This window comes from Cyprinodon variegatus, unplaced genomic scaffold (assembly GCF_000732505.1).
Source record: "Cyprinodon variegatus isolate N-32 unplaced genomic scaffold, C_variegatus-1.0 Scaffold27, whole genome shotgun sequence".
Taxonomy (NCBI): Eukaryota; Metazoa; Chordata; class Actinopteri; order Cyprinodontiformes; family Cyprinodontidae; genus Cyprinodon; species Cyprinodon variegatus.
The window spans coordinates 1,139,045-1,166,631 of NW_015150480.1; the positions used below are offsets into that span (position 1 = coordinate 1,139,045).

Here is a 27,587-nt window from a genome sequence, read left to right on the forward strand (position 1 = left end):
TCTGTGTATTTAAGGGTTAAATACTTTTGTTGGGTTTAAATGTTTACCATTAATTACAGCATAAAAGCAACAAATCTTCATTTTTGTAATAAAAGATCTTCTTGAAAACCAGAGGTAAGTTGTTACATTCGTCAGCAGGACTGGTTCGGTATATAATATATGCAAACAGTTTAAAGAATACACACATCCAGTTTGAAGCTATATACACCAAAAAAACAAAACAACACACAACTGGTAAGCACAGCTAAGATGTGACATTTCAGAAATGTCTGCCGTTGTGTAAACACACCACAGACTTTCACAGTGTACCCGAACTAAAGCTAAGCAGTCTCTTAGCAGACCCTTCAGGGCCAGCAGCGCATGCACAGACTCTGAGACCCAACATGGGAGCTTTTTAGTTTGGGATATCTGCGCTGTTGTTGCGGGAGTCGTATTTATGGTGGATGATGAGCAGGACGACGCCCAGGAAGAAGCAGATGGAGCCCACGGTGATGTAGGCGATGCCCAGGAAGGGGTTCTTCCCTCCCATCCAGGAAATGGTGCTCAGGATCATTCGCTTCCGACCGTCGAAGCTGCTAACGGGGTAATCTGATGACATGTAAAGAAAAGTAACAGAAGACTCCTGGCTGCAAAACATAAGATGCTAAAGGACTTCATTTAAATTTGCGTCATTACTTTTTTAAAGCTTTGTTCAACACATTTTTACCCACTAGCATGTTTTTAAAGACTCAGCTTGTAAAAGAAAAATGTTCCTTGCTTTAGTCACGGTTGTTAATTTAATCAATTAGAAATCACTGCAAACATCTAATATTAGGTTTCGTTTCCTAGTTTTAAACTTGTAAAGTTTAAACTAGGGCTGCAACTAACAAATATTTTGCAAATCACTTAATCTGTCGATTATTTTTTCAATTAATTGATTAATAATCGGATAGCAAAAGGTTCCTTAAATAAGGCTTTGAACGAAATTAAACCAGGTGCAACTCAAACTTTTCCACTTGAGGAATTCTAGGTGGGCCATATTGACAGACCAAAATGCTTTTTTTTATCTAATGCTACGTTCAGACTGCATGTGATGGAGGCAGCAAAAGCAGCTGGTTTACATACAAAGTCTACGGTTGACACGTATCAAGGTGCATAAAAAGGTCTTGCAGCGCGATTTGAGCAGCTGATGCAGCGCCTCATGAGCTTCTGACGCGCAATCAGCACCTGGTAGAGTTGAAAAAAATGGAACTGAATGATTTTACATTCAAATACGACTTCCCTACGACTTTAACAAAAAACAGGTGGCTAGTCGACACAAATGATCTAAGGTTTTTGATGATTAGCTCTAATGCTATTTGAAAAAAGTCATTTTTATTTCAAAGTTCTTTCATTTGCTGAAATACACTCTGGAATGAATATAGCAGTGGAAATAAACTCCCTCATCTAGGTTGACAGGCTGTATGTCGACAAACATGATTGATAGTAGTATGATAATTAGGTAAGAAAATTTATTTTTGATTCATATTAGCCGCAGGAGACTCACAAAGAACAAAGTTCATATTTCACCTATGTCCTTTTCTAAACATATTCACTGCAATAAATGAATTCTTCAAATGATATTCAAATTCACTGGGCTCCACCTAGAAGTACTTTTAGCTAGATTTTTTCAGTCTTTGCCAAAGACTCTTACAAAATAAATAACTGAATGCTCAACTAGACCATTTATGGTTTGTGTTGTGACTGTAAAGGATACTGTAAGCAACCTTCAAGGTGTAGCTGCCGCTTGGTAGAGTCAAAGTTGAACTAGAATTTTTGTGGATGATGCGATAGAGCTTCCGAAAAGTAGGCAGAGCGGCCGTGCGCATCCAAACGATGAAGTCTTCATTGATGAAGCCGTTGTTTTCCGGATCTGATGGGTCCAACTCGTACACTGGCTTCATCCAGTTCATCGGCTTCTCTGTGTCTGAGATACATTGTTTAGTTATTTCACGTCTAAAAATGAACTGCAGTGTTCTTTGAAAAGCTCACCTTTGAAAACCTCAGAAAGGTTATCGCCGACAGGATTTCTGAACTTCACAGTCCTATCTGTATACCAAGCAATGCCTCTCTTTGCCAGAGGAACTGCAGTAGTTCTGCCATTGGGTTCATTGTGAAACAGCTCCAGGGTGTCTGAGAAGGAAAAAAAACTCATTGTTTCCATCTTAAAAGTTGGTATAGAAAACCAGTTTTAATTCAAAATAATTAAAGCTGGTTTAATCTGTATTTTGTAAAACAGCATTGAACTTTTTTTTTGTTGCAAATTTTTATTTTTCAAGATCCTGGATCCTTGCTTCCCCGAGCAAAGAGGACCTCTGCTCTCCAGCCTGGACCCACAGAGAATGGTTTTATCGACTATGGACCAGAAAGCCCTTTACCACGGCTGCACAAAAGCAAAAAAACCAAAGACATTTTCAGAACCGGCCGGTCTGCATCTGGACAGAAAAACTTCAGAAAGAAGCACCTCACTTTATATAAGCCTCCAATGACGCTTATCCCAAGTGGGGTCTCGAGGGGTGCTGGTGCCCATCTCCAGCTGTCTACGGGCGAGAGGCGGGGTACACCACACTGTACCTCCACCAGTCTGCTGATCTCCAATGGAGGATTTTACATGGTGCCTTAAATTCGTTTTTTTTGGTTATTAATCGGGATGTTTCAATTGAGTGTCTTTTCCGCTTTCTGTCTGCAAATGTGTTCCACATTTTTTATGGAATGCACCAGACAAAAGACAACTATTAGCCTTTTAATTAGTGTTTTCAGTCTTTTTTGGGACGCTTTTTACAAACGCTAATCAGTGAAGCAAAGGTGGCCCTTTACCTGGTTTACCTGTCCAGTAGAGACAGAGAGCAGGAGGGCCATCACCTTGGTACCGTGGCTTTTTGGATAGAGTGCAGTTAAAGTAAGATTAGGCTGGAGTTTCACTTCCACAGAGCCACACAGAACATGGAGGATTTCATTCAGCTGTGGGTTTTAACAACATTTTGGCTACGTTCACACTGCAGGCACCGATACTCAATTCCAATTTCTTTGTGAAATCAGATTTTTTTGCGTTGCTATTCACATTTCCAAATAAATGCGAGTTGTATGTGATCTCCAGAGTGAACTGCAGTCATACAACGCAACTGTCCTGCATGCGCATTAGAGAACGCTATGACATCACAGGCCTCTATGCTCTGTGTTTACGGAAGTAAACATGGATGGTATATTGCCGGAGCGCATCTAGTGATCTTTACCAACCTCAAAAACACAATCTTTTCAATATGGTTAAACATAAATACTGCTCTCAGAATCATTGTCCTCCATGGCCTTTTAATTTGTGTTTTTACAAACGCTCTTTTTATAGAAGGAGATTGCCAAAATAGGCCCAACTTTCAAATTTTTCAACCAGTAAAGCAAAGATGGTCATTTACCTGTCCCGTAGAGACAGAGTGCAGGAACACCTTGATGCCGTGGCTTTGTGGAAGTGCAAAGTTAAAGCCAGGATAAGGCTGGACTTTCACTTCCACAGAGCCACACAGAACATGGAGGATTTTATTGAGCTGTGGGGTTTTAGCAACATTTCATGTGCTGTGTCAGATGAAGGACAATTATAGTTTAACAAGCTCCTCATTTAGTGATTTTTAGTTGACACTTGTTTTACATCAATCATTGTTATATGTTTTGAATTGTGTAAATAAAGTGTTATTAAAAGTCAATTCTAAAAAACTAAAGCTGAACAGTTTTTCCTCAAAGGTTTCATTTGCCAGAGCTCACCATTGAAAAGGCTGTTTGCTATGGCGCCACACGGGGCTATAGGTTTTTTCGTCACAGGGTCCGTACGGTATGGCTCACATTCCTTACTGGGTTCCTGGAAAATCCAAAGTTTTACATAAGAATTAAAAAAGCTCTGTTTTTTCTTTTTTTTAAAGATGCACAAGAATTAAAAAAAGTCCACCTTTAATGACTTTATATTCCCATTGAGCTGGCTGTCATCTCTGGACTTGACATATCGTCTGTGGTTCTGGTAGAAGTTGGACAGGCCATAGTACATGTAGACATTACCCTGTTGAGCAGAGAGAAAATATTCATCTGGGCCACAACACTTCTGCCAGTTTCTTGATACAAATTAGGCTTTCTAAAACCCAACTTTCAACAAGAAACATAAACATAATATAAATAACCTGTACACTTTCTACATAATCAATATTGGTCCCTTAAAAGTGAGACTGTAGAATAAATAAGCACATCAATCAATACCAAAGACGCTTTTATGGAGACCTTGGGTGCTTTCTGTTTAGACTCTAAATCGATTCTAATGGACAGTAAGTGCTTTTTCCTCCTCTTTAATTGTAGAAACTGCTTTTTCAGAATCGAATGCGAAGTATTGAATAATTTATTGTACCTATATCAGTCTAAACTGCTGAAGGGCACGAGCTCACCTCAAATGGCTGGTTCAACGTGAAGTTCACAGTGCAGATACATGGTGTTGTTGTGTTCCAGGTGAAGTTTGTGGAGCAGTCATTACAGGGACTGCCAGACTCCGAACCAGTGTAATCAATCTGAAAACACAAGAAATGGATACAATGGGTGAAACCTACAGATAGTGCAGACATTTACAAATACAAAGTAATCATAAAAGTGGGAAATGCACAGTATTAAGCTCAACCTATTCCCCACTGAGATACTGAGCTAAACTGAAGTAAAGTCTTATCTTGTTATTACTCTTGTCATCAAACATTTGCAATCAACTCTAACCTAAAACAGGGCACTCAGTGAAATACTTTGAAAATCAAAATTTCATTGGCAAAATGATCTAGAAATAAGTAAAAATGTCCTAAATTAAGTAAATTTACCATAAATTTCAGTAGATAACTTAGATAGTTTGCCAATCTTAAAATAAGATCATAATTTCATATGCACTTGAAATAAGACAATGCTATTTTGTTTTCTTATTTTAAATGTAAATTGTCTAATTCCATTGGCAAGTTGTCTCTTTTGCCTCCTCAATCCTAGAACAAATGCACTTCTTTTCCAGTGTTCAAGCCAATAGTGTTATTGGAATCCAGGACAAGACCTTATTACCTTTGTAACATTAAAAAATATGGATATTTTGACAGCAAAAATGAATGTCAATAAAATAACAAGAAACGCCAACTTGTTTGAATATATTAAGAAAAATAACAAAAGTGGTTCTATAAGAAATTCATGAAAAACACTTAGAGGCATTCATGCTGATACTGGCACTAACATTTTATAGTTTATAAACCTAAATATAATTGTTAACTAGGCTTATTAACTTTTCAATTAGCTTGTTGCCTTTTTTTTTCTTGGCTTTCTTTGACTGAACTATTTTTTTCAACTTAATTTCCAGTAGGTAATATATCATTTGAGGGCTCATCTAATTGGTCAAATGCCAAAATAAGATGTGCAACCATGTAGCAGTATCTATGCTGAATATCTGGATATAGATCTTGTGCTTCTTGACCTCACTGAGGGACAGGGGGACTCATTTGTAAGGGATATGCAAGTGATCAAAAACTATAACCTGGCCTATAACGGGTTAAATATGACATCTAAACAAGCTAATAAGTTAAGCAAAAGTCCTTGATCTGAAACTTCTAGAGCCATTTGTGAGAATACAGGTTAGAGAAAAAAAAATAAAAAAAACATTAAACCCAAAACTTGGAAAGTCCAAAAATAAAAATGTGGTGCACTGTTACCATAAAAACAGCACAAACAATCCAAAAAGGATAACACACAGTAATTACATCCCAGTTTTTTATTTTTCACTTTGCTGATGATTTAATGTTACTATTATTAACCCTGAGAAGACAGAAAGCTCAGGTTTCATTTTCCATGTGACATAACCATATTTTCTTAAACTGAAGGTCAGGCTGTAGTGTTTATTAATGATAATTTATGGTTTTCCATAAGTCCAACCTATCCTACCATGTATGATTTTTTTCATATCATCAACGCTAAAGGAAATTTACACAACAAGACATTAATAAAAAAAGTTCCTAAAGCCGTTTCTCTTGAAAAAAAAATTCACTAGTTGTTTTATGTCTAACAAACTATTCTCTATGCCCTTGTTTGAAGCATCTGTCGAATGTTTTTCTACGTTTCTAAATGCCGTTGGTATTTAACTCAGGTCATTGCAGAAAGATAAAAAAGTTCTACCAATGGCGGCTGTGAGAGGAGATAAGAGAGCTGATAAAAAAATGAACTGTACCTCAATCTCTCTTATGTTGTTTGATGTCACATACAGGCCGATCCCGATGGGGATGAAGATGAGTCCGATAACGAAAAACGCAGGCAGCACATTGCCTGCGGTCAGGATTGGCTGCCAGGCAGGGAGTCTTTGCTGTTTGAAAGCGGTGTTGTCCGGTTTTTTACTTTTCGCCACTGCCGCCCCGCCGTGAGTCGATGAATTCGAGTTGCGTCCGTCCTCTTCCTTAGCGTTGTAGCTCGACGCCATCATGATCGCAATCCGCTTCGATCAAAACTAATCCGCAACAGTTGACAACTAGAGTTAGTCGGTAAACCCGGACCTCAAGCAGTACGAAACTGTCTTAAAACTGAAATAGTGGTAAAAGGATTGAATGTCGGTCTAAATCTGATCCATTTATCGATTCATAATGTTGTGGGTTTCACCTGTTTTGGAAAACTGGACCGAGGTGAAGAAGCCGGAAGCTTCCTGGCCAATGGGATGATGAAACGTCGCTATGACGTAGAAGCACAATAAAAAAAAAATCGCCCGTTTCCCCTCGTACCCGTTGCTTAACAGTTCACCGGTGAACTACCCAGCCAGAACAAGGAAAAGCGGGGTGAAATGAATGTTACGCCGCCTTTTGTGGTCCATCATATATTGTGACCAAAGGAGTTATTGGTGAGGATTGTCCTCATCAGTCTATCTCACCTACTGATCTCTATATATTTACTGGATTGCTGATAGCCCGTTGGTAGTACGGGGTGGAGTGAAGCCACCGGCCGCCATCTTGGTACTCCCTAGTTAGACCGGTATCAATGTAAACAATACACGCGCTACAGCATTGAACAACAATAATGTTCTCATTTTAAGGGGACTTTTAAAATAAAGATAAATTCATCACAAACACTGGCTGTTTCATTACATAGATTACTTTAACTTATAATAAAAAATAGGCGCATCACATTGCATAGTCATTATGAAGTCAATGAAGTCTATAAATCAGGGAATATAACATATTATACAAATCAATCACAACAAAATTAATGTGTTAATGGAGCACAATAATACAGATGTGCCAAAAGTGCTAAATTGAATATGTAAATGTAATATACATATATTGTTATAACATATTACATATAATTTGAAGATTTCACATCAAGACTGAATTACAAGTACGTGTCTATATATAATGTATATGTATAAAGTATATGTCTATAGTATTTGCCTGTTTGCAAATTGTGCATGCATGATGCCATATACTATTATGCCGTGTCTGTGCTTTCTATTTTCTAAGGTTAGACACAATGTCAAACCTAACACAGACAATGTCTTCGAGTCGGTCCAAGATAGCCAGACTAATGTTACGCTATGGGATACATCAACGTATATATGGATTTTCTTGGTTAGTATGTCCACTTACTGTGAAATTACCTGTGAAAGATCTTCCCGCACCTGGCAAACTGCTTATTTTTGCAGTCAAATGCTACACATGTAGGTATTTTTATGGTGCGTACTAGTAGCATTGGGGAGTACCAATATGGCGTCCAGTGGCTTCAATTTTTAGGGCTGTCAGCAATAATTGAATAGAGTGATCTCACCCTAACTTCACAAGACTTGTACATACACCTGAAGGAGTCCATGATGAAATACATTTATCACCCCTTTATGGTGACACACTGTTTGCTACACTAGTGTGATAATTATGCTGAGCCAGTTATGCTTTTTAAATGCCATGTCTGAGAGGAATGTTTTTTTGTTTGTTTTTTGTTTTTGTTTTTTTTTATGTCCTTAGCAAATAAACATTGTCCAGAACATTCTAATCTTAGAAGAAGTTCAGGTAAACAAGACTTCCTGTTAAATGTCAATCCACTTACCATGTTGATATTTCACTGTTCCCTGTTTATGCTCCACAACCATGTCAAAGGATTCTTAGAATAAATTATGCATTTTAACAAATACACCATGCTATTTGCCAGTGTGTTGTAAAACTGAAGACAAGTTCTCTTTCTGTAATAAAATAGTGCTCATGTGTTCCAGTTTTAAAATGACTTCCACATTGATTTGAAAACCAAATTTAGAGGCCAAAAATAATCTTAGTTTCCATTTATATTTGAACTAAGTCTTTAGCCTCCCATACATAGACTCAAATATTATACAAAAAACAGTCTTTTGTCTAAAGCTGAAAGACTACTACTGCATTGGACTCACCTAACTAATTAGAACCCCCCAAAAAAAGCATTTCACAATTTTTATGTTTAGCATTTTAAGAAATTATATCTTAAAATAAATATGGTATAAATTCAAAAACTTTTCCAAATTTTCAAAAACATTTTCCTTTTTAAGCTTGACGGTGAACTGAATATTAGGAGTTAAAAACAACAATCAATGAGTAAGTTTTATTCTTATTAAAATCCAATATTTGAAGCTTTAAATAATATTAATTCAATCTTGAATTGCCCCATACAAACTATTAGAAAGAAACATTTTACAAATCTAAAATGAGTAACAGAAAATCCTATGTTGGCAAAATTAGTGAGAGGCAACACATCTAAAATGTTTGCAAAAATGTAGCTTTCCCTTCCATTCTATTCCAAGTGTATCCTTACTAAATTAATTACAAGATCGATACTACAGTCTTATACAATATTTATTAAACATATTTTAAGCAAAAATACACTTACAATAAGAAAAACCAAGAACCCAAAAATACAAACCTAAGCAAACACAAAAGCCTTATTTTCCAAAAACAAAGCATGTTTTCTAAAATGTGGTGTTAAAAACATACTTAAAAAATGGCAAACCTGTCCAAGCATAAAGAAGCTTTTTCCGTAACAATCACTCATATATAACATTTATTTTTACATGTCAGTTTTACAATCTTAAAGGAAGAAATGAGAACAAGACAATAAAAAAGATTTAATAATGGATAAAACTTTTTGTGTTGCATACATTTCTAGCAGACTTGTAAAGGGAAATTAGGTATACTGTATTTATATGACTTACTCATCACCATACAAGTAAAACCGTGGCATTATATTTTCACAATATCCCTCCATTTTGTAATGCATTTCCATTTAGAGAGGATTTCTTGAGTTCTACTCTCATAGACTGACTCTCTGTCCGAGATTCAAGCTTCATTCCACTCGATACGCTGGTGGATCCCAGTGAAGCCTTCCCTGTCTTGAGGCTTTTGGACATTGGGATGCGAGTAAGCCCCGTGCGAGGTGGCTGCACATCATGCCCGATCTGTTTGACCACAGGAAGAGAAAGCTTCTTAGATTGGTACGGTAAGTAAAATGAAAGCCATAAGAAAATAAGAAAACAGAAAAAGTTATACAATAATATTAAACATTGTACCAATAAAAAAAAAGTCAAATCATATATTTGATGCACTGTTTCAAAGTGTAACATGGGGTATAGTTATTAATTGCAACTGGATTTGTGGCTAGGTGCCTTCAGCTCTGCTTCTCATAAGGTTATCCATACATGTCATTCACAAAGAGGCTTATAGTGACAACAAGCACACTAAATAGATCATTTCTTATTTTAGCTGCAGTGAAATGTGTTTCCTAACAAGAACCTTAAGCTGCATTTATACTAGCCTTTTGAAACCATGCCGAGAACCATCCGAGCACAGTAACTGACATAAGTGTTGAGAGTTAACGGAACAAATCTGAACTAGACCATGCCAGACACAACCGAAACGCGCTAAATATAATACTAGTTCAAGAGTACGGCTCGGCATGGTTCATCTGTGGCTCAGTTCTCTGATAACGAAGATCGCATGAGGAGACCAAGTCATCTCCTATTAACAGTAAATTGACTCATTTCGCAGGTTTTCCGGCGTGACTGGCTTTGCAATTCCTCTTCACCTGTTTGCAACAAACTTCTTCTCAGCCTTTTAACCATAAATGGTATCAAAAGAGCGTGGCTCTTATTGAAATTTGGGAAGAAGATTCTATCCAGGCCTATAGTAAGTTCCTGAATGTTATGGGCACCGCAGTTTTGTTTGCGTAATTCTCGCCTTGAGAGCTGTTTTATCGGGACAGCTGATAGGAGGCAAGGAACCGTACTTGCGTGATGTGTAAACGGTTGTAAGAACCAAGCTCAGCGCGATTAACTGATCCAAGCTCGGTCCGAACTCAGCACGGATCAGTTTCAGAGGGCTAGTGTAAAAGGGCATATTTTGCCTCCTCAGTATGTAACAAACCAAAGAAGAAGAAAGTAATCTCTAAAGAAAATGTCAAAGTAAATATTGGTATGGCTATAGTTCAGCCGCCTGCCTTAAAATTATTTCAACGGAAAGTATAAATAGTTTTGATTGAAATAAATAAATAAATACCTCAAAACTTTTTAATAGTTTTAAGCTGTCAGTTGTTGGCTCTCTGACACAATATGTAGGGGAGCATTTAAAAATAAAGTTGATGTTAAACCTACCGTGCTTTGGAGAGGTCTCGATGTCGTTGATGTCACATTGGATATTGTAATACTGCTTGTCACTTTACTCTGCACGTTCCTGGTAGCAGTGGTGATCTGGCGAGGTGAACGCAAAACTGTCCCAGTTGACAGGGTCACTTCTTTGTTTTCGGTCACATTAGCTACTGGTCTGACCACCATCTTTGGGGGAATGCTGTTGCCTAGGTGAATGTGGATCTTGTTATCATCTGCAGAGGTGATGACGCCTGCACTGTTTTGTCCCTTTCGGACTGGAACTGGGACCATCTGTTTCTCGGGGGTAACCTTGAACACAGCCCGGCCCATGGTCATCTCCTGCGGCTCTGGGGAGGCAGACGCTTCAGGCACTACAGCGGTACTCACAGTCATAACTGAAAGTGGGGAAAGAGGTCTCACTGAGGTAGAGGAGGTGCGACTAGTTACTGGAGATTTGGCCCTAGATATCGTTGTGATGGTGACTGGGGATTTGGCTCTTGAGGGACCTTGGGGTCCTGTTGGAGTCTTTCTCCGTGTTGATGGAATTGAGTAGGTGGGAATGATTGTAATTCTGGATTTTGGTTGAGATGGGTTAGGACTAAGGGGAGCTGTATTTTGAAAATCTTGATCAGAGGTTGGGCTGCTGATTTCCAGTGTGGCCATGTTGTTGTGGTGATCGGGTGTTACCCTGATGTGTAAAGGCTGTCCCTGGTTTTGAGGCACAGATAATTTAGAGGAAACCTGCTCCCCACTGATGTGGAGCTGCTTTTCAAAGTTGGTCTCTTGGGCAGTGTTGTCCTTTTTTCTCATCCAAGGAATCCAGGACTTTTTAATACTTAAATCACTGCTAGATGAAGGACAACGCTCAACTGCATTGCCCTTTTCAGGCTTTTTAAGACATTTCTGTCGGATGTTATTCATTATGTGATTCTCTTCTTGAACAGACTTCCTGATAAACATAGCTGGTGTATCTTCTTCTGTTGGCCCTGTAGACAATGGCTCTGTTTGTACTGCAGTGGATGTGATAGCCATATCCACTATTCTCCTTCCATTCAAGCTGGGTCGAAGTGCTCTGCTTTGGCGCTTGGCTAACTCTAGCTCTTTGGTGAGATGGAATACCTCCATGCCCATGTTCTTGGCCTTCTCTTCCTCCTCCAAGAATCTCTGTTGTAATACAGAGTAGTCTACTTGAAGTTGAGAAAGTTGGTCTTCTTTGTGCATCAGTTCATGGATCTTCTCCTTGAGAGCTATCACATCAGCTTGTAGTTCTCTGTTTATGACCTCCTCTCTTTTGCATCTCTGCCGGAGGTCTTCCTCTCGGCTTTCTTCTTCCCCTTTTTCAATTGCTTTGTTCCGTGCTATCTGATTCTTCATTTCTTCCACTTGCTGGGAAAGAACATTTGCCTTTTCTTGTTCAGTCATGAATCTTTTCTCCAAAATATCATACTGATCCTCCGTCTTAATTAAGTCTCCCTCAACTACCTCCAGTTGTTTGAGACGGTTTTTTAGGCTCTCTATTTCGAACGTTAGCTCTTGAACTTTGTTGTTCTCTTTCCCTTCAGGATCAAGGATTTTTCCTAGATCACACATAACTGAACTCCTCACCGATAGCTTTTCTGCTTGTTCAAATGTGTCTATCTTCTTTTTCATTTGGCTGATCTTAAAATTAAGATCCTCATTTTGGTCAGTTTGACATGCTAGCTTAGAACTGAGGGCCTCTTTTTCTTTGGTTAAAGTCTCGACTTTGGTTTCCATCTCAGATTTTAGTTTCAGAAGCTTTTTGCTCTCTTCTATCAGCTTCTCAGTCACTTCCGTTACCTGTTCCTGCTCAAGTTTAACAATCTTGCTCAACTCCTCCCTTTTCTTCTGCTCTGACTTTACTGTTTCCATCAGAGCATTTCGTTCATCCATTAGTGCAGCTGTCAGGGACTTAAGCTTCCGCAGATCGTCCTTAAGGGTCAACTCACACTTCTCTAATTTGAGTTCTGAGGACTCGAGCTCTTTCATTCTAATCCTGAGAGTTACAACTTCATCTGAAAGTTCTTTGGCAAGGCTTTTCTCCCTTTCTAAAGCAGTTTGTATCTGTGCACACTCAGCTTTGCTAACGCTGAATGCTTCCTCCAGTTTTTCCAGATCCATCATTCTACTTTGGAGCCTCTCTACTTCCAGACGAAGGTCTTTACTCTTGCCATTCTCCTCTTCTAGCCTCTTCCTTAGCTCCTTACATTGATTCTCTGTCTTGATAATTTCTTCATCTTTTCCTTCCATCTCAACTAAACGTTTACGCAGGTTCTCTATCTCAGCAATTAAGTTAGAGCTGCCATACTCCCCTGTGCTGATGCTCTCCCTTAACGCCTGCATTTCCTCCTCAGATTTTCTCAAGGCATTGTTGCTATCCTCTAACTCCTTAACTTTATGAGTTAGCTCCAAAATTTTGGTGTTAAGCTGACGATTGAGAAGCTCCTGAATAGACAGCTTGGTACTCATTTCTTCATGCTGTTGGGTGATCTTGCAGGATTTCTCCTTTAGCTCTGCCTCCAGGCTCTGTATCCTGTAAACATCCTCCTGAGCACGCTCCTTGGCTTCATTCAGGGCTTGGTCCTGCTGCTGGAGCTGGAGGGTCATCTCTTGGACCCTCTGACTCTGCTGGTCCATTTGCTCCAAGTGCTGCTGGCGCTCATTGACCAGCATCAACGCAAATGACTTCAGTTTCACCAGCTCCTCTCGCACCTTGGACAGTCGTTTTGAGTGCTCTTTCTCTTTGCGTGCTTGATAGGCTTTTTCGTGCTCAAGCAACTTCTTCAGCCTAAAAGAGATCAAACAAGGTCATTGTTTCAAGGTTTCTCATTACTTTTAGATAAAAAAAAAAAACATATTAAAGAGATATTTGTGTCATCATCAATGACTGCAGCACCTTTAGAAATGTCTGATTAAAACATTTTACTCATAATACAGGAAAAAGCCCTGAACTGTTATGTAAGCAATGATCTACAATTCAAATCTAATAAATCAAGTTTAAAACCAGAGACAAATGTTCCCTGCAAAACAGCTTACACTTAGCAAATAAAGGATATGAATAATTTAAAAACCTGCTTTACCCTTGTGACATTTACCCCCTGCTGATGGGAAATAATCTCCATTACAAACTGCGAGAGAAAGTTCTGCTAACAGCCCCAGCAACAAGCTGTGGTCCTTTCTCTCAGCTTCTTTCTATGCTGCTCATGCCCAGCTTTCATACTAGGGTGGCTCCACCAGAATGCATGCAAAGCAGCTGCATGTCTACTTCCAGGGACATTATAATACATTATTCAAACTGAACAATGTTTGCATTGCAAAATGAACCAAATTAGAACAGGCAACAACTCAACAAGGAGGACAATAATCTTTAACAGCCACTAAAAGTCCAAACTTAGCCTTTCCCAACACTTAAGAGTCCAATCAGAACTTACCATCTAAAGATGCTCTGCAAGCAAAGAAAATCTTGCCATTCTCCTAAATATAGTCAGCACAGAAGTGCTGCAGTATCCCTTTTCCGTAGATTTTTTTTCACCATGACATTCTAGAAACTTTCTGCATTAAAAAGGAACAGCAAACTTAAGCCCTGCTATAGTGAATGGTGTAACATCATCTATAGAGGATATCAATGTGCGTGAGAGTTTGTGCTGCTCTGCTTTGAACACAATGCAGGGGGTGGAACTAGGGCTTCATACTGTACGTAGGAAGTGTGAAGCAAAACTCCCCCCAGTTTTGCATGTTATCTTAATCTCGCAATCTATGAAATCAATTCATAAAGTTGCTCCACATATATAGAATAAATATATTTAAATTTTGTTCAGATTCTCTCATATAACTTTATCATATAAAAAGATATTTTAAATTGTTCTGATACTTTAGCACTGGTAGGAAGAATGTGTGTGCACTGGCTCTACCTCAATGGAAAATTTAGTAGCTTTCCAGGCAAATTTCCAAGTAAAAATCTGAAACAAAAAGCCCCATTTTCACTATTTGTTTTTTGTGTCTTTTCAGTTGTCCCCATATTCAAAGGTTGCCACAACAAGTCATTATGACTGGCTCACACACTTAGCAAAGTATTTACATCCAATGTCCTTCCTGATGCAACCAGGATTCCAACTCGAGTCCCTCACTTTACAGTCAAAGGCTTATGCCATTTAGCATGATCAGCCACATTTACACTCATTTATATTATCATTTTAATGTATATAGATAATATAATAGATAGATAATGTATATAGATAGTGTTCTTTAATACAGCAGGGATAGATATGGATTTTTAGAATAATGATCTATATTATCTCAGATGCATGTGATCGTGGCAAAAATGATAAAAACACAGGTGTGATCCACAGCCTGGCATTCATTGGAAAACAATCTTTTAACACATGAAACAACATTTCATCTCATGTATCCTGGGGGGAAATGCCCAGAGGCACTCCTTCCCCTCTCTTTTAACCAAACAAAAAACCTTAATAGTTATAAGCACTGGTGTAGAAGAGAACGTTTAGATGTGAGCTACATCATACTTCAATACTGCACACATTCCATCTTAAAGATGTGAACCTCATGACATATAAATTGTTCTGTTGTTTGAAAAGGTGTTAACGGCTGATAGCTGCCAGTTAGAAATGTCTTCCTCCATTCATGCCCACTCACTGCATTCCTCCAGATGTTTGGCACAACACCACTGACCCTTCTCTCTTCACTTTCAGACGTTTGACAGGGTATACATCAATAAGATCATAATGTTCTGAAAGCAAGATGTCAAAACACAAATAAAAGTTTGAAAGGGGTCTTTTTTTCCTAGCCGTTCTTGTCTGAACTCTACTGAAATAGTTCTTCAAAAACTATTTTCTTAAACGGAACCAAGTATGAGCCACACTGGGCTTTGGAATGATACTTCTGGATTTGTCTTTAAATTCTAATTTAAGAAATTTTTTTACATTTTGACTTTTAAATCAAGCCTTCTTAGATTTAAGCTATAAAAAAGCAGCAAATACATTTTATTTCCATCAAAAGAGGGTTGATCTATCAGTAACACCAACAGGTATTTCTTAAATGATTTCCAAAACTCACCTAATAGCAAAATGACAAATCTGAACAATCAATCAGAACTGAAAGATTTACATTTTAAAATCACCCACTGAAACGACTGTGTAAAATTATGAACTGTGAAAAAAATAACTTTTATATTTGTTTTTTTACTACAAGCTGTCACTTCTGATCTAATAAGTTGAAAGATCTGTATTTAATAATAAAAAAAGCTACAGTTGTCTAAATCTAGTCTAAATCAGAATACGTACGATTGTAATTGCTTTAAAAGCTAAATACATTTAGCAGTATTTGGGTCTAATTGTCATATGTTTTTATTGCTCAATATGTTATAGTTTCTCTCTTAAAATCAAAAATGTCACTCTCTGCTGGCAAGCAGGGACGTTTTCAGGCACACATTGGATGCTAAATTCATAGATTGCAAACGCAGTAATAAGAGGGTACACACCATTCTGTCAGGATCTTAGCCTTTGCACTCAGTTACACGCTGCACCTCTGAAGAACAACAATGAGCAGAACAGCAGAACAGAGCTTATGCATCTAAATCTTTCTAATTTCTTGATAGACATGTACATTGATCAGATTTTATTTAAATCCAATTTGTATGAAATTAAAACAATAGCCTTCAAGCTTATATTAGATTTGGATTAAATATGAAAAAAATCAAATCGCTGGTCATGAGTTTTGGTTGTTCACCTCCACCTTTTTAATTATTGACATTATTTGGTCCTGTTTTCTTTGGGTCTGTAGCTTATGTATTTTATTGCAGGATTCATTTTTACCAGAATAGAAACTCATCAGCTTCTGTCTGTATTTTTTTTCCAGCCGTTTCATGATAGAAATTTGAACAAAGTGCTACAAATTGACTATTATTCTGTCAGTTGTCTTTTGCCTGTTGTAAATGATAACATAATGTCTGTTTAAGCTCGTTTGCAATATGATTGCATGCAAAACCTCTCATTTACCTCTCAGAACACGAAAATAGTTTATCTATTTCTCAGAGAGAGAAAGTAAACAGTGGTCTCTGATTGGGGGTTAAACAACAAGCTGGAGGCTGTAAAACCTTTTATCTTTAAATTATTTTAATTAGAAGGAGTTAAAGCACAAATGCACTTTGTCAAAAAATATGTTTGATCTCTGTGAGAGGTGCAACATGCATGGAATAAAACCCTCTCATTTCAATGTTATTCTCCTAGTCCCTCATTACTCATTAGGAGGCCTGCACCAGAACTCAGCACTGATATTGATGGGTTGCTCCTCTGCATTTGACCTTCACCCTGCGCCCCCTTTCTTATTTCCTTGTTACTCTGATGTTAAACAGTCTTATCAGATTAAATGCCTTACATCTCAGCTCCTGGAATACATTATGTTCAGAATCTCCTATGAAGAGCATTAGTGAGACTAAATATGATTAATACCCCTGGCAAATTTAGATTTGAATTGTTTACATCACACATTTTTTTCTGAGGAATTAAAAACACACACACGCCAGCATTTTTTTCCTGACTTCTTAACTATAAATAAATAATGATAAACATTGTTATCATGTTTGTATTTGTATTTCAAGACTCCAATTTGTCTTATACTTGTTGACCAGGCAGTTTTGATCATTCTTGTTTTTCAATAAGCTTAAAGTTTTTGATGTTTTTTAAGGGCCCCCTTTACTGCGTCCTAATCTTTAACTTCCTTGACAGATACTTAAACAGATTCAACTCAGAACTCCGGCTTGATCGCCTTAAAACAATAACTTTTAGAAAGAGAAATGTTTTGGTAAAGTTAAAAGATAACATTAAAAGAGATTCAAACACTTTGGCCTTAATTGCTAAACTGCAAGATTTTCTCCTCAAAAAGCCAAAAAGTTATGCATTTTGTTCAAACAGTCTTAACTGTTTGAAATTCATTAATAACGGATGTGTATTAAGTAATATAATTAGTTGTGAAATAAAGATGAGTGATTCTGGTTTGATATATTTACTGGCCTAAAAGTGTTTCTCAGTGGATTAGTTGTTTTTTGAAAGATCAATGGTGAAATCCAAAATTCTTCATGCCTTTGAGCATTTTGCTCACTGGGATCTCCTGTAATTCAGAAATATGAAATTCATATTTGTGAAATGAAAGAAAATTAATTTTTATTAATAAAAATATCCCAATAAAACCAAAAGGGGTCATAGAATGCAAAACCGGGTTTACATTGTCATAAATGAATAATGATAGTTCAGTGGGGGAAATGGATGTACAGAGAAGTTCAAACCCCATCGACACCTCCTTTCTCTGCAAATCTCACAATTCTAAACTTCCACCATAAAACGGGCGAATCCATCAGTGCTCACTGAATATCAGGTTCTCTGAAGCCACTTGGAACAGATGAAATTATTTAACTTCTAAATCTTTGGAAAAGTTTCCTTTGCTTTTAAACTATTCAGTGACGTCCTCTGAGGTTTCAGTGATGGCAGAGAGTTGTTTTCTTTTACATCCTCACCGTTCTCTCTCCTGCTCCAGGAGGTTTGTGAAGTCATCGCTCTTATTCATGTAGTCAGCGTGTTTACGTTTCTCCCCTTCCAGCTCATGAACAGTGCGGCGGTGGCATTTTTCAGCCAGCAACAGCTGACCCAGCATACGCCGGTAGGTGTCCTTGTGCTTCTCCTGCAGACGTTTCAGCTGAGAACAAACAAAAGCATGAGAAGAACTGAGATTTAAAGACAAGGCATACTGCATTGTGTTTTTACTTTTATAATAATTGTCTATGTCAAGTTTATTTGAAAAAGGATCTTAAGAAAAGTGCACAATATAAAACAGAGATTGAATTAAAGGAAATGAAACTGACCTCTGCCATGGGCTTTTGATAGACGTGATCATCCGGCTTTTTCCCAGTGATGAAGCTATCCCTCTGTAGGGCTTTGAGGGCTGAGGCAGGGACTGCACATCCATACTGTGACTCAAGTGTTTCTGGACTTGTCTGTTGGGATTTTAGCATGTAGATTACATCTTCCCTCGCCTGAAAACACAATGATGCAAACAAATATTATATTTCCTTTAAGTAAAATAAGAGGTGTACAAAAGATCCAAACTGAGTGTTAAAATAGCCTCAGACAGTTGCACATTTTTTATTTTACCCTTTTTAAAAGTAAGCACAATGGTTATGGCTCCTGTATTTTATCTGTGCTTTCTGCTGAGATTTTAAACTGCCATTTTCAACCACAAGATAGAGCTATTGTGCTAGAATTGCAGCACAATCAGTTTAAGTGACTCCAGTGACATAGAGAATTGTGTTCTGCTTTGCCGACATTGTAAAGGACTCTGATTTCACTCCTGCTCAAACCCTGCATGAGGAAAAACAAATCAGCAGTCAATAGATCAAACCTAACCTGAACTTCTCCCTCCATGATTCCCAGCAGTTTTAGCAGATCCAGTTTGGATAGATCCTTGATGTTCCCTGTTTTGTTTCCAATCTCTGTTGGATCCGTCAACAGCTTTTCTTTTTCAGAGATCACTTCGACCTCCTCCCCACTTTCCTTCTGTTGAACTTTGACCTTCAGGCTCTTCACAGGGAGACCGACATCCAGTTCCTCGTTGATTTCATTATCATCTGGTGGAACACCAAGGACCCCTTCAGTTGGGCTTTCCACCCCATTGCTTTTAGACCTCATCTTCCCTGGATTGAGGATAGAAACAGAAACGTTGTTGGAGAAATAGATTTAAATTATTATCATTTCCGCACATTTATCAATCAGTAAAACTTTATTTGCCTTTTCAAGTCAAATAATAACACACTAGACTCTACAATGCAACACTATTCAATTCAATTCAGTTTATTTCTATAGAACCAATTCATAACGCACATTATCTTAAGGCACTTTACAGTTCATCAGATCATACAGCCAAATTGATTCTAAGTTTTCTATCTAAGGAAAACCAGTGGATCGCATTGAATCAATGACTCAAATGCAATCCCTCACCCTAAGCATGCTTGTAGCGACAGTGGGGAGGAAGAACTCCCTTTTAACTGAAAGAAAACTCCAGCAGAACCAGGTTCAGTGTGAGCGGCCATCTGCCGAGGCCGACTGGGGTTCAAGGAGACAGAAGCAGAGATACAAAAAGCAACTCCACACCTACAGTGACTACCACGGCAATAACTTGAGCAATGTATAATGTTCAGTTTACTATTTCATACCCTACGCAATAACCTGTTTCTCTACATTTGACACCCAGTGCAATAACTATATGTAAATATAAATATCCATCTCTATAAATACCCATGGAAACACTCTGTGCAATAACCCTGTACAATAATCCTACTATTAAAAAAAACTGTCATATGTGGACACACTGTATATACTGTATATATGCACCTTTTTCTTCTTTTGGCACATTCTACATCTTTGACTATTTAGCAGCTGTAATGAGTAAATTTATCCACTGTGAGATCATTAAAGTCAATCATTCAATTAATCAATCAACCAATATAGCTGCATTTTATTGCCAGTATTCTAAAGCCCCTAAAAGTTTTTCATATTTGTTCTCGCTGCTGGAGAAGAGTTCCTACAGCACAATGCCACCACTGTCATGTTTCCTTGCAGTGTTTTATAGTGCTGTTGGCTTTCTATCACACAGGGTTTGGATTAAGCCCAAAAGGTGCAACTTTGTTATCATCTCTCTTCACATATCAAACTGCAAGCAAAACTTCTTATAACTTCCTTTCAGCAATAACTGTCCTCTTACCACTATTTCTCAAATCACTGTAGAGCTCAGATCTTTTAGCTGTTTCTCTGATTAATGCTGAGGATAGGCATGTTTTAGTAGGTTTGCAGTTGCATCATAATATACTTTCTATTTTCAGGTGATGGGCTGAACAGAGTTCTGACAGATGCTTTAAGCATAGGATCTTGTAATTTATCTGCTTTACCGTCTCTACATTCCTTCTGATCTCACCGCATACCTTGCACACTAAGATGGTTTTTGTTAACATTTTTTTCCAATAACTCTTGAAGGCCTTACCAGAAGAACTTTATTTATTCTGAAATCAATTTACACAACACCGGACTCCATTTGCTAATCTGGTTCCTCAGTATGTTGCACTGGATATTTAATTTTGTACTTTCTGTATGCACACCACACTGTTCGATTTCATTTTTAAAGAACATTATAAACCTTCACAATCACTTTCTTGCTGTGTCACATACAAATTAAAATTCTTCAAAGCTTTTTTTTTTTTTTTTTTTTCACTTTCTTGCTGTGTCACATACAAATTAAAATTCTTCAAAGCTTTTTTTTTTTTTTTTTTCCAGCCACCCCTGCTCCATATCTGCTAATTAGCCTGGTCTTTGCTCAGTCCAATTTATACACCTCATGTTCAGTCACTGTTTGCTAGTTCCTTGTTAGTTGCTTCCTCATCTCTGACTCCCTCTCAAGAACTCTTCTCTGCTTCACTCATCTCTTCATTTGGGTCCTCAAGCAACCTCACCCCCCAGTTGACAGTATGAATCCTCCAAAATATATATATATATTTTTACTCAGAAGTAAAAAGAAGTTATCAACAAACTGTCTTACTTAAAAAGTAGTAAGGCTACTTAACTACAGTGGTGTCAAAAGAACACACATTTTTTACTTTAGAAGTATAGATACTGCAATTTAAAAACACAAATTCACAATCAAAACTATCAAATTGACTTCTTTACTCAAGTAAAAGGGAAAAAGTATGTGCTCCAAAAACTACTTAAAGTATAAAAGTATAAAGTAACCTTTAAAAAAAAAAAAAAAAACAGCCAGATGCCACCATATGAATTAAAAGCCCAATTTTTCGACTTTTTCGAAAAATTCTTTGAGATAGGGCCAAGGATGAGGGAGGTCTTGTTGGTCTCAATCTCCCGATACGTTCTCCCTGTGTCCAACCTTTCAGACATTTTCAATATCTTTTTCTGAATCCAACATTGTAGCATGGCATAGACAATTCACGTTTGCAATTTGAAGAACACCTGCTTGCTTCTGATTTCCTTTAGATAACCAATGAGTGTTTGTGTTCTATGACTCATCCAAATACACAGTTTTCCATAGATGTGGATGGCGCCAATGATCTGCATTGGATGGCGCACATGACGTGAAATAAATATTTACCAACCTTTAAACCGAAGCCAAGAGTAACGAGTAATGTTGTTTTTTTTTTATGTAAGGAATAGAAAGTACAGACACTTGTGTGAAAATGTAATGAGTAGAAGTCAGAAGTAGGAAGAAAAAAAAGTTATGGAGTAAATTATAGATACCTAAAAAGTGTACTTAAGTACAGTAACAAAGTATTTGTACTTCTTTACTTGACACCTCTGCTTAACTATGAAGTAAATGTTTCATTATCTCATTCAGTTTGTGGACAATGATCAGACAGAGAAGACTGTGAATTAATGTACAACTTCTGCGAGTTTGTGGATCAAAAAGCAGTTGAAAATATATGACTTTTAAATTTTTAAATATTCAGATGTTAAAGACACATTTTTAAATATTTTACCTTCACCGAATCTTTTTATAAACCAATCCTTAAAAAGTTTCAGGACAGTTTAAGGCACTTATAGTGACAATATATGCAGTTCACTGAACATAAACGTCAACTCCGAATGAGACAACAGGTCAGAAGAGAGAGAATAACAGTAATACAGCAGAGGCTGTGTACAAATGTTTAGCTTGTTTAGCTTGCACCCTTCTGGTTAAAGCACTTTGCTTCTTATTCATTACTGTAACTGCAGGTGCAGTATCAAGATTTATTTTTACCCCGCTCAAGTACAGGTATGAGTGGTTTTACTACTTGATTAATGATTGAAGTAGAAAATAAAAACTGTGGTGTAGTAACACTTTACATAAAAGTTTCCAGAAAGTAAACATAACCCATAAATACCTACTGCCAAGCATGGCCAAATTTAAATAATGCAGATCCAACCTAGTTTGGTCATTGCTCTTATTATTTTATCGCTTTGACACGATTTACAGAGAGCTTTATGATTTTGACCTTGGATATCTTCCTTGATAAAAGTCTCTATATGCAGCCTGAATGGCCTACTTCAAATCTAATGACATGCACACTCAGATGGATTAGGCAGGTAGGTAGAAAATCAAGTTGGTAGAAAATCTGTAAAACATTTGAAACTACAAGGGTTAATTTGGGTTTGCGAAAATCAGTTTGATATTGTGATAAGATGCACTAAAACAACAGAGGAGGCAGCACAGTCTGCAGCCATCTCATTACTTTTAGTGCAAGTAAACTGCATATATACTGTATAGCACATTTCTCAGCTTCTTTATGTTCTTCACAATACAACAGCCATACAAACTGCAGATAAAATACAAATATAAAATGGAGAGCAAATAATGAAATATTTTTAAAACAGCATGCATTAAAAAATCATCATACAGCACAAAGGTAAATGTCTGTAAAGTTTAAGAAATGCATTGATTTGTGTAATGTAGTGCAGATTAAATGTTAGTTAAACACAGAACACGTTTGTTTGCATTTCAAGTACTGAATGTATTTGCATAGTTTGCATGCAAATGACAATGCAGAGTTCAGTCATGATAGAGTGAAGAAACACAATTTATATTTGGCATAGTACTATCTGAATGGTGTGCGCCAGATGAATAATTTCAAAGCTGATGTTTTCATGTAATTTTAGCAAATGCATTTTGGAAATGTTCCTGGTTATTCTGAGAATCAGTGTGTTTTATTGCAACTCGTTTTCTATTTTATAATTTTATCAAGTAGGAAGAATAATGTTTCCTCTACACCAATACACTTTGTTTTTTAGATTGTAATATATTCTGTATATATAAAGGAACATATACACAAATGTGTGCTTTATGGGACTAATCAGGTTTATTGACATTAATTTTAACAAGAAACAGGTACTTAGATAACTCAATTTATATAATAACAAAAAAAATGCAGATTACCTAAAGGTGTTATTTTTAAATCTGATTTTACATTTATATCAAACTGTTACTTTAACAGGAAACACTGTATTTGCTTTGGGGCACAGCATAGTGAGCTGATAATATTTAATTAGAATTTTAAAAAGCACAAACACAAATGTAGGAGAAAACAGAGGATCCAGTGACTAGTAACTGCAAGGTGACTATTTTACTGAACAAAGGTGCAGATTATGGGTAAACAGGTAAATCTGCTTATTAACTGAAGGTTAAGGCCAAAGGAGATCTGTTAAAACAGAGATTAGCAGTGGAAAAGTGAAAGTTCCTTCCTTCCTTCCTTCCTTCCTTCCTTCCTTCCTTCCTTCCTTCCTTCCTTCCTTCCTTCCTTCCTTCCTTCCTAGAATGGATTTGTTTAGGAAATAAAGCAATGATACATATCATTCCTAATATTATAGTATTACAGTATTACGGTAATAATAGCAGTTTGGTTTGAGCTTTGTCTCAGACAAATATTAGTGCCAGCCTGTGGGATCAACTTATGGAACAATATTCCGACAAGTTTACGAAAAGTCAGAATTTATTCCTGAGGTACATGTGTAATGTTTAGGCATGTCTTCATCACTGTTAACAAAAAAGATAAGAGAAAAAAAGTTCAAGGGAGTTAGAATCTTAGGGATTAAAGAAGATTAAAGGCCAGTCTTTTATTGTTTCTGGGTACATTAGAGCAGTGTTTATCTTCCTGTGAAACTGGACAAGGAAGTCAAGAAAGTAGTGAAGTTTAATGATTCTTGAAGCAGAACTCTTAACTTCACCTGTTTCCAGTAAGTGTAACCACTGCAAAGGACTTGAAAGGATAAAAGATAACATAACATGCTTTCGTCAGTTAGCAAGGTTAGTAAGTTCATGCTGGCTTTGAGGAGATTTGGCCCATAACAGGGGATTCATTGCAGTATTTTCATTCCTGAACCTTAGCTATTAATTTCAGCTACGGGCTCATTTGCATAGCTTCTAAGGTTTTAGTAGGACAACAATTTCAGAGGGCTTTGGTGGCAGCATTCATTGGATCACAGGGAGTGTGAATCATGCCCAGATAGAGCAGGGCATTTATAAGCTAACAGGTAATTAAATGGGGAAACGTGTGCTGTAATGTCAGTAGTTTGGGCAAAGTGCCTAAGCATAAGCAGCAAATTGTTGATGCAGGTTTGGAAACTGGGTTTATTTTTAGTTTGTGGACTGAAGCCAGCAAGATGCAGAGGAGCTACTGTAACAGGCAGTCTAACTTTGCAGGGTCACTGTCGTTCAGCCAGGAAAGAAGTGCAATGAGTTGGTTCTAACCAGTTGTTTTAACACTAAAAGTTAATCATAGCTAAAGTCAGGTTAAATTTTAGAAAAATGCAGTGTTCTGTTATCCCCTTTGCATCCAACACATTATTGTTACTGGAGTTTCACAAATGACTTATCCATCCCGATTGGTCATTGCATTCATGCAGTTTAGAGGGATTCATAAACCACATGCACCCTGCATTCCAGTCTGGCATGACACACTCACAGTTGTCTTTATAGAATATTAAGCAGTGCCTCTAGGGACCATGTCCACTCCCCCCACTCACACTAATTCATGGCATCTAAACCATCAGCACAGCTGATAATCTAGCATCTAATGCCATTTTAGTTTGAGAGAAGTCCCTAAAATCCAGGAAAAGACTCCAGTCAAGGCATGTGTCTAAATATAAAATGAAACCCAGATCTATAAATAGGATGGTCTCAAATTCAGGTGTCATATGTAAGAGTTAGATTTTAACCCTTCCAATTTCCTAAAACCCAAAAGGGAAAAAGGTAGTTTGTGAAACATTGCCATAACTCTTCTCCAAAAATAAGTAATAGTTTGTTTTTGCCCTTAATACGTATTAATATGGGCACTTGTTTGGTAATGATACAATAAATACTTCAAATCTACTTTAAAGCATTAATTAAATTCAGTTTATTTATATAGTGCCAATTCACAGCACGTCATCTCAAGGCACTTTATAATTCAACCAAATCATACACTAAAATTGATTCAGAGTTTTCTATCTAAGGAAAACCAGTTAATTGCATCGAAGGCAATTCGTCACACTAAGCATACTTGTGGCGACAGTGGAGAGGAAAAACTCCCTTTTAACAGGAAGAAACTTCCAGCAGAACCAGGCTAAGTGTGAGCGGCCATCTGCCGAAGCCGACTGGGGTTAGAGAAATTAGAGATCACTTACAGCTAAACCCATCACCCGTTAACATTTTCGATGGTAAGCAAGTACATTAGTTGCTGAGCTTCAACCACTCAGAAATTGATTGCTCATTTTGTTAAACAAGAAATGAATTTAAAAAATATCCATCCATCCATCGCAGGGCAACACTGAGACAAACAGGACAAACAACCATTCCCACACACACTCCCAACTAAGGAGAATTTAGAGAAGCCAATTAACCTAACAGTCATGTTTTATGGACTGTGTGAGGAAGCCGGAGTCCCTGGAGAGAACCCACACATGGTCAGGGAGAACACACAAACTCCATGCAGAAAGACCCCGGGTCAGGAATTGAACCCGGAATCTCTTGCTGCAATGCAGCAGTGCTACCCACTCTTACACTGAGCAGCCCCCTTAAAAAGACATAACATCACTAAAAATGACTGTATTTGTAAGTTATTCAAGTTTCCTCCATTATCTATACCCGCTTATCCTTGCAAGGTTGAGAGTTTTCTATCTCCTGCAGCCATCTGGCAAGAGTTATACACCTCAGACAGTCTTCCAGTCCATAGCAGGGCAACAGAGCAACAGATCGAACAATCATACGTCTGGGAAACTTAACGTCAAGGTAACCTAAAAGTCATGTTTTTGGATCATGGTAAGAAACCAAATTAGCTGGAGAAAACCAACAAATCCATGAGGAGAAAAGGAAAAAGAACACGCAAGAACACCCAATAGGGTGAGATTCAAAGCCGTCACCTTTTTGCTGCTAAGCAACCGTGTTTGAACCTTCTCAACCACTCAGCCAGCAAAGATTTAAACAAGATGAATTATTTATACTGCATAACCTACCTTATAGACTCCTAGTTAATGTTATGAATAGAGACCAACGACCTTGACTGAATCAGTTGTACGCATCAGACAAAGCACCATATTCTGAAAGCAACACTGATGTACACTGCATGAAACAGTCTTACACTTAGCTATTTTCAGTATCAGTGAAGTGTTTAAAAGAAGCATTGAAAAAAGGAACAAGCATTAAACAGTCCTAAAGTAGAGTCAAGAGGACAAGATTGAATTCGATGTGACAACAGCAAAGTTATTTTGGAGATGTTGAGCTGCTACCTATACCTACCTATACATGATAACCAAGACCTTAAACCTCAATATTTTCTTTGCTCTACACTGTTAGAAAAAAACTGCTTTACAGCAAAAAACATCTCAGTATGTGCCAAAATGTTAAAAAGATTATCACCTAGTAAGAGTTTTAAGTAAAAAATAAATAAATAATAACATTATCATATCTTCTTACCGTATATTATAACTATTAAAGCATTCGAAGCAATACCCGCAGGTTCTGTAACAGCTTCTTCCCCACTGCCATAAGACTTGTTAAACTGTTGAAAACATTTTTAAATTCTGCTCTGAAATCATTGGAGATAAACAAAGAGATCTACAGTCTCTATGGGAGGGGCAGATGCTAAAGATGGCTAAATGTATATCGAGTCAGCCTCTCCATGCTTTATCCTCTGAGTTTCCGCTCATGCCTTCGGGATGTCGCTTCAGCTATCCAACTCTGTCACTGAACTGTTGAATTCTGAAGGGACTTTAAGAATTAATTTAGACCATTTTGAAATGTAAACTATTTTCTTTGTTATGGGCAATTGCTCTTTGAGCATCTAGTGTTGTCTAAACAGTTAGGAGTGAGGCTGGACTGTTGCAATTCTTTACTATCAGGAAGTCCACAAACT

At 37.4% G+C, this 27,587-nt stretch overlaps 2 protein-coding genes across 3 annotated transcripts in view; both read right to left on the reverse strand.

Annotated features, from left to right (window-relative positions):
- LOC107098997 (cell cycle control protein 50A-like) lies at positions 1–6,689 on the reverse strand. The gene is made up of 7 exons (XM_015396924.1): positions 6,230–6,689; positions 4,437–4,556; positions 3,953–4,060; positions 3,772–3,865; positions 2,011–2,151; positions 1,736–1,945; positions 1–588 (listed from the first exon to the last, which is right to left on the reverse strand). Exons 1-7 carry the CDS (start codon positions 6,476–6,478, stop codon positions 395–397), a joined length of 1,116 nt encoding a protein of 371 aa, XP_015252410.1. The 5' UTR covers positions 6,479–6,689; the 3' UTR covers positions 1–394.
- Positions 6,690–8,768: 2,079 nt separating this feature from the next.
- Positions 8,769–27,587, reverse strand: part of LOC107099007 (filamin-A-interacting protein 1-like) — a 28,781-nt gene continuing 9,962 nt past the window's right edge. Inside the window, exons 2-6 of one of the 2 annotated variants that reach the window (XM_015396935.1) lie at positions 19,072–19,358; positions 18,531–18,701; positions 18,186–18,364; positions 10,646–13,445; positions 8,775–9,454 (exon numbers count right to left, since the gene is read on the reverse strand). In XM_015396935.1, coding sequence (XP_015252421.1) covers positions 9,248–9,454; positions 10,646–13,445; positions 18,186–18,364; positions 18,531–18,701; positions 19,072–19,353 — 3,639 coding nt within the window. In that variant the 5' untranslated portion in view covers positions 19,354–19,358 and the 3' untranslated portion in view covers positions 8,775–9,247. Of the gene's footprint in view, positions 9,455–10,645; positions 13,446–13,737; positions 13,875–18,185; positions 18,365–18,530; positions 18,702–19,071; positions 19,359–27,587 lie in introns of those variants that run through there. The other variant, XM_015396943.1, reaches the window with a different exon arrangement.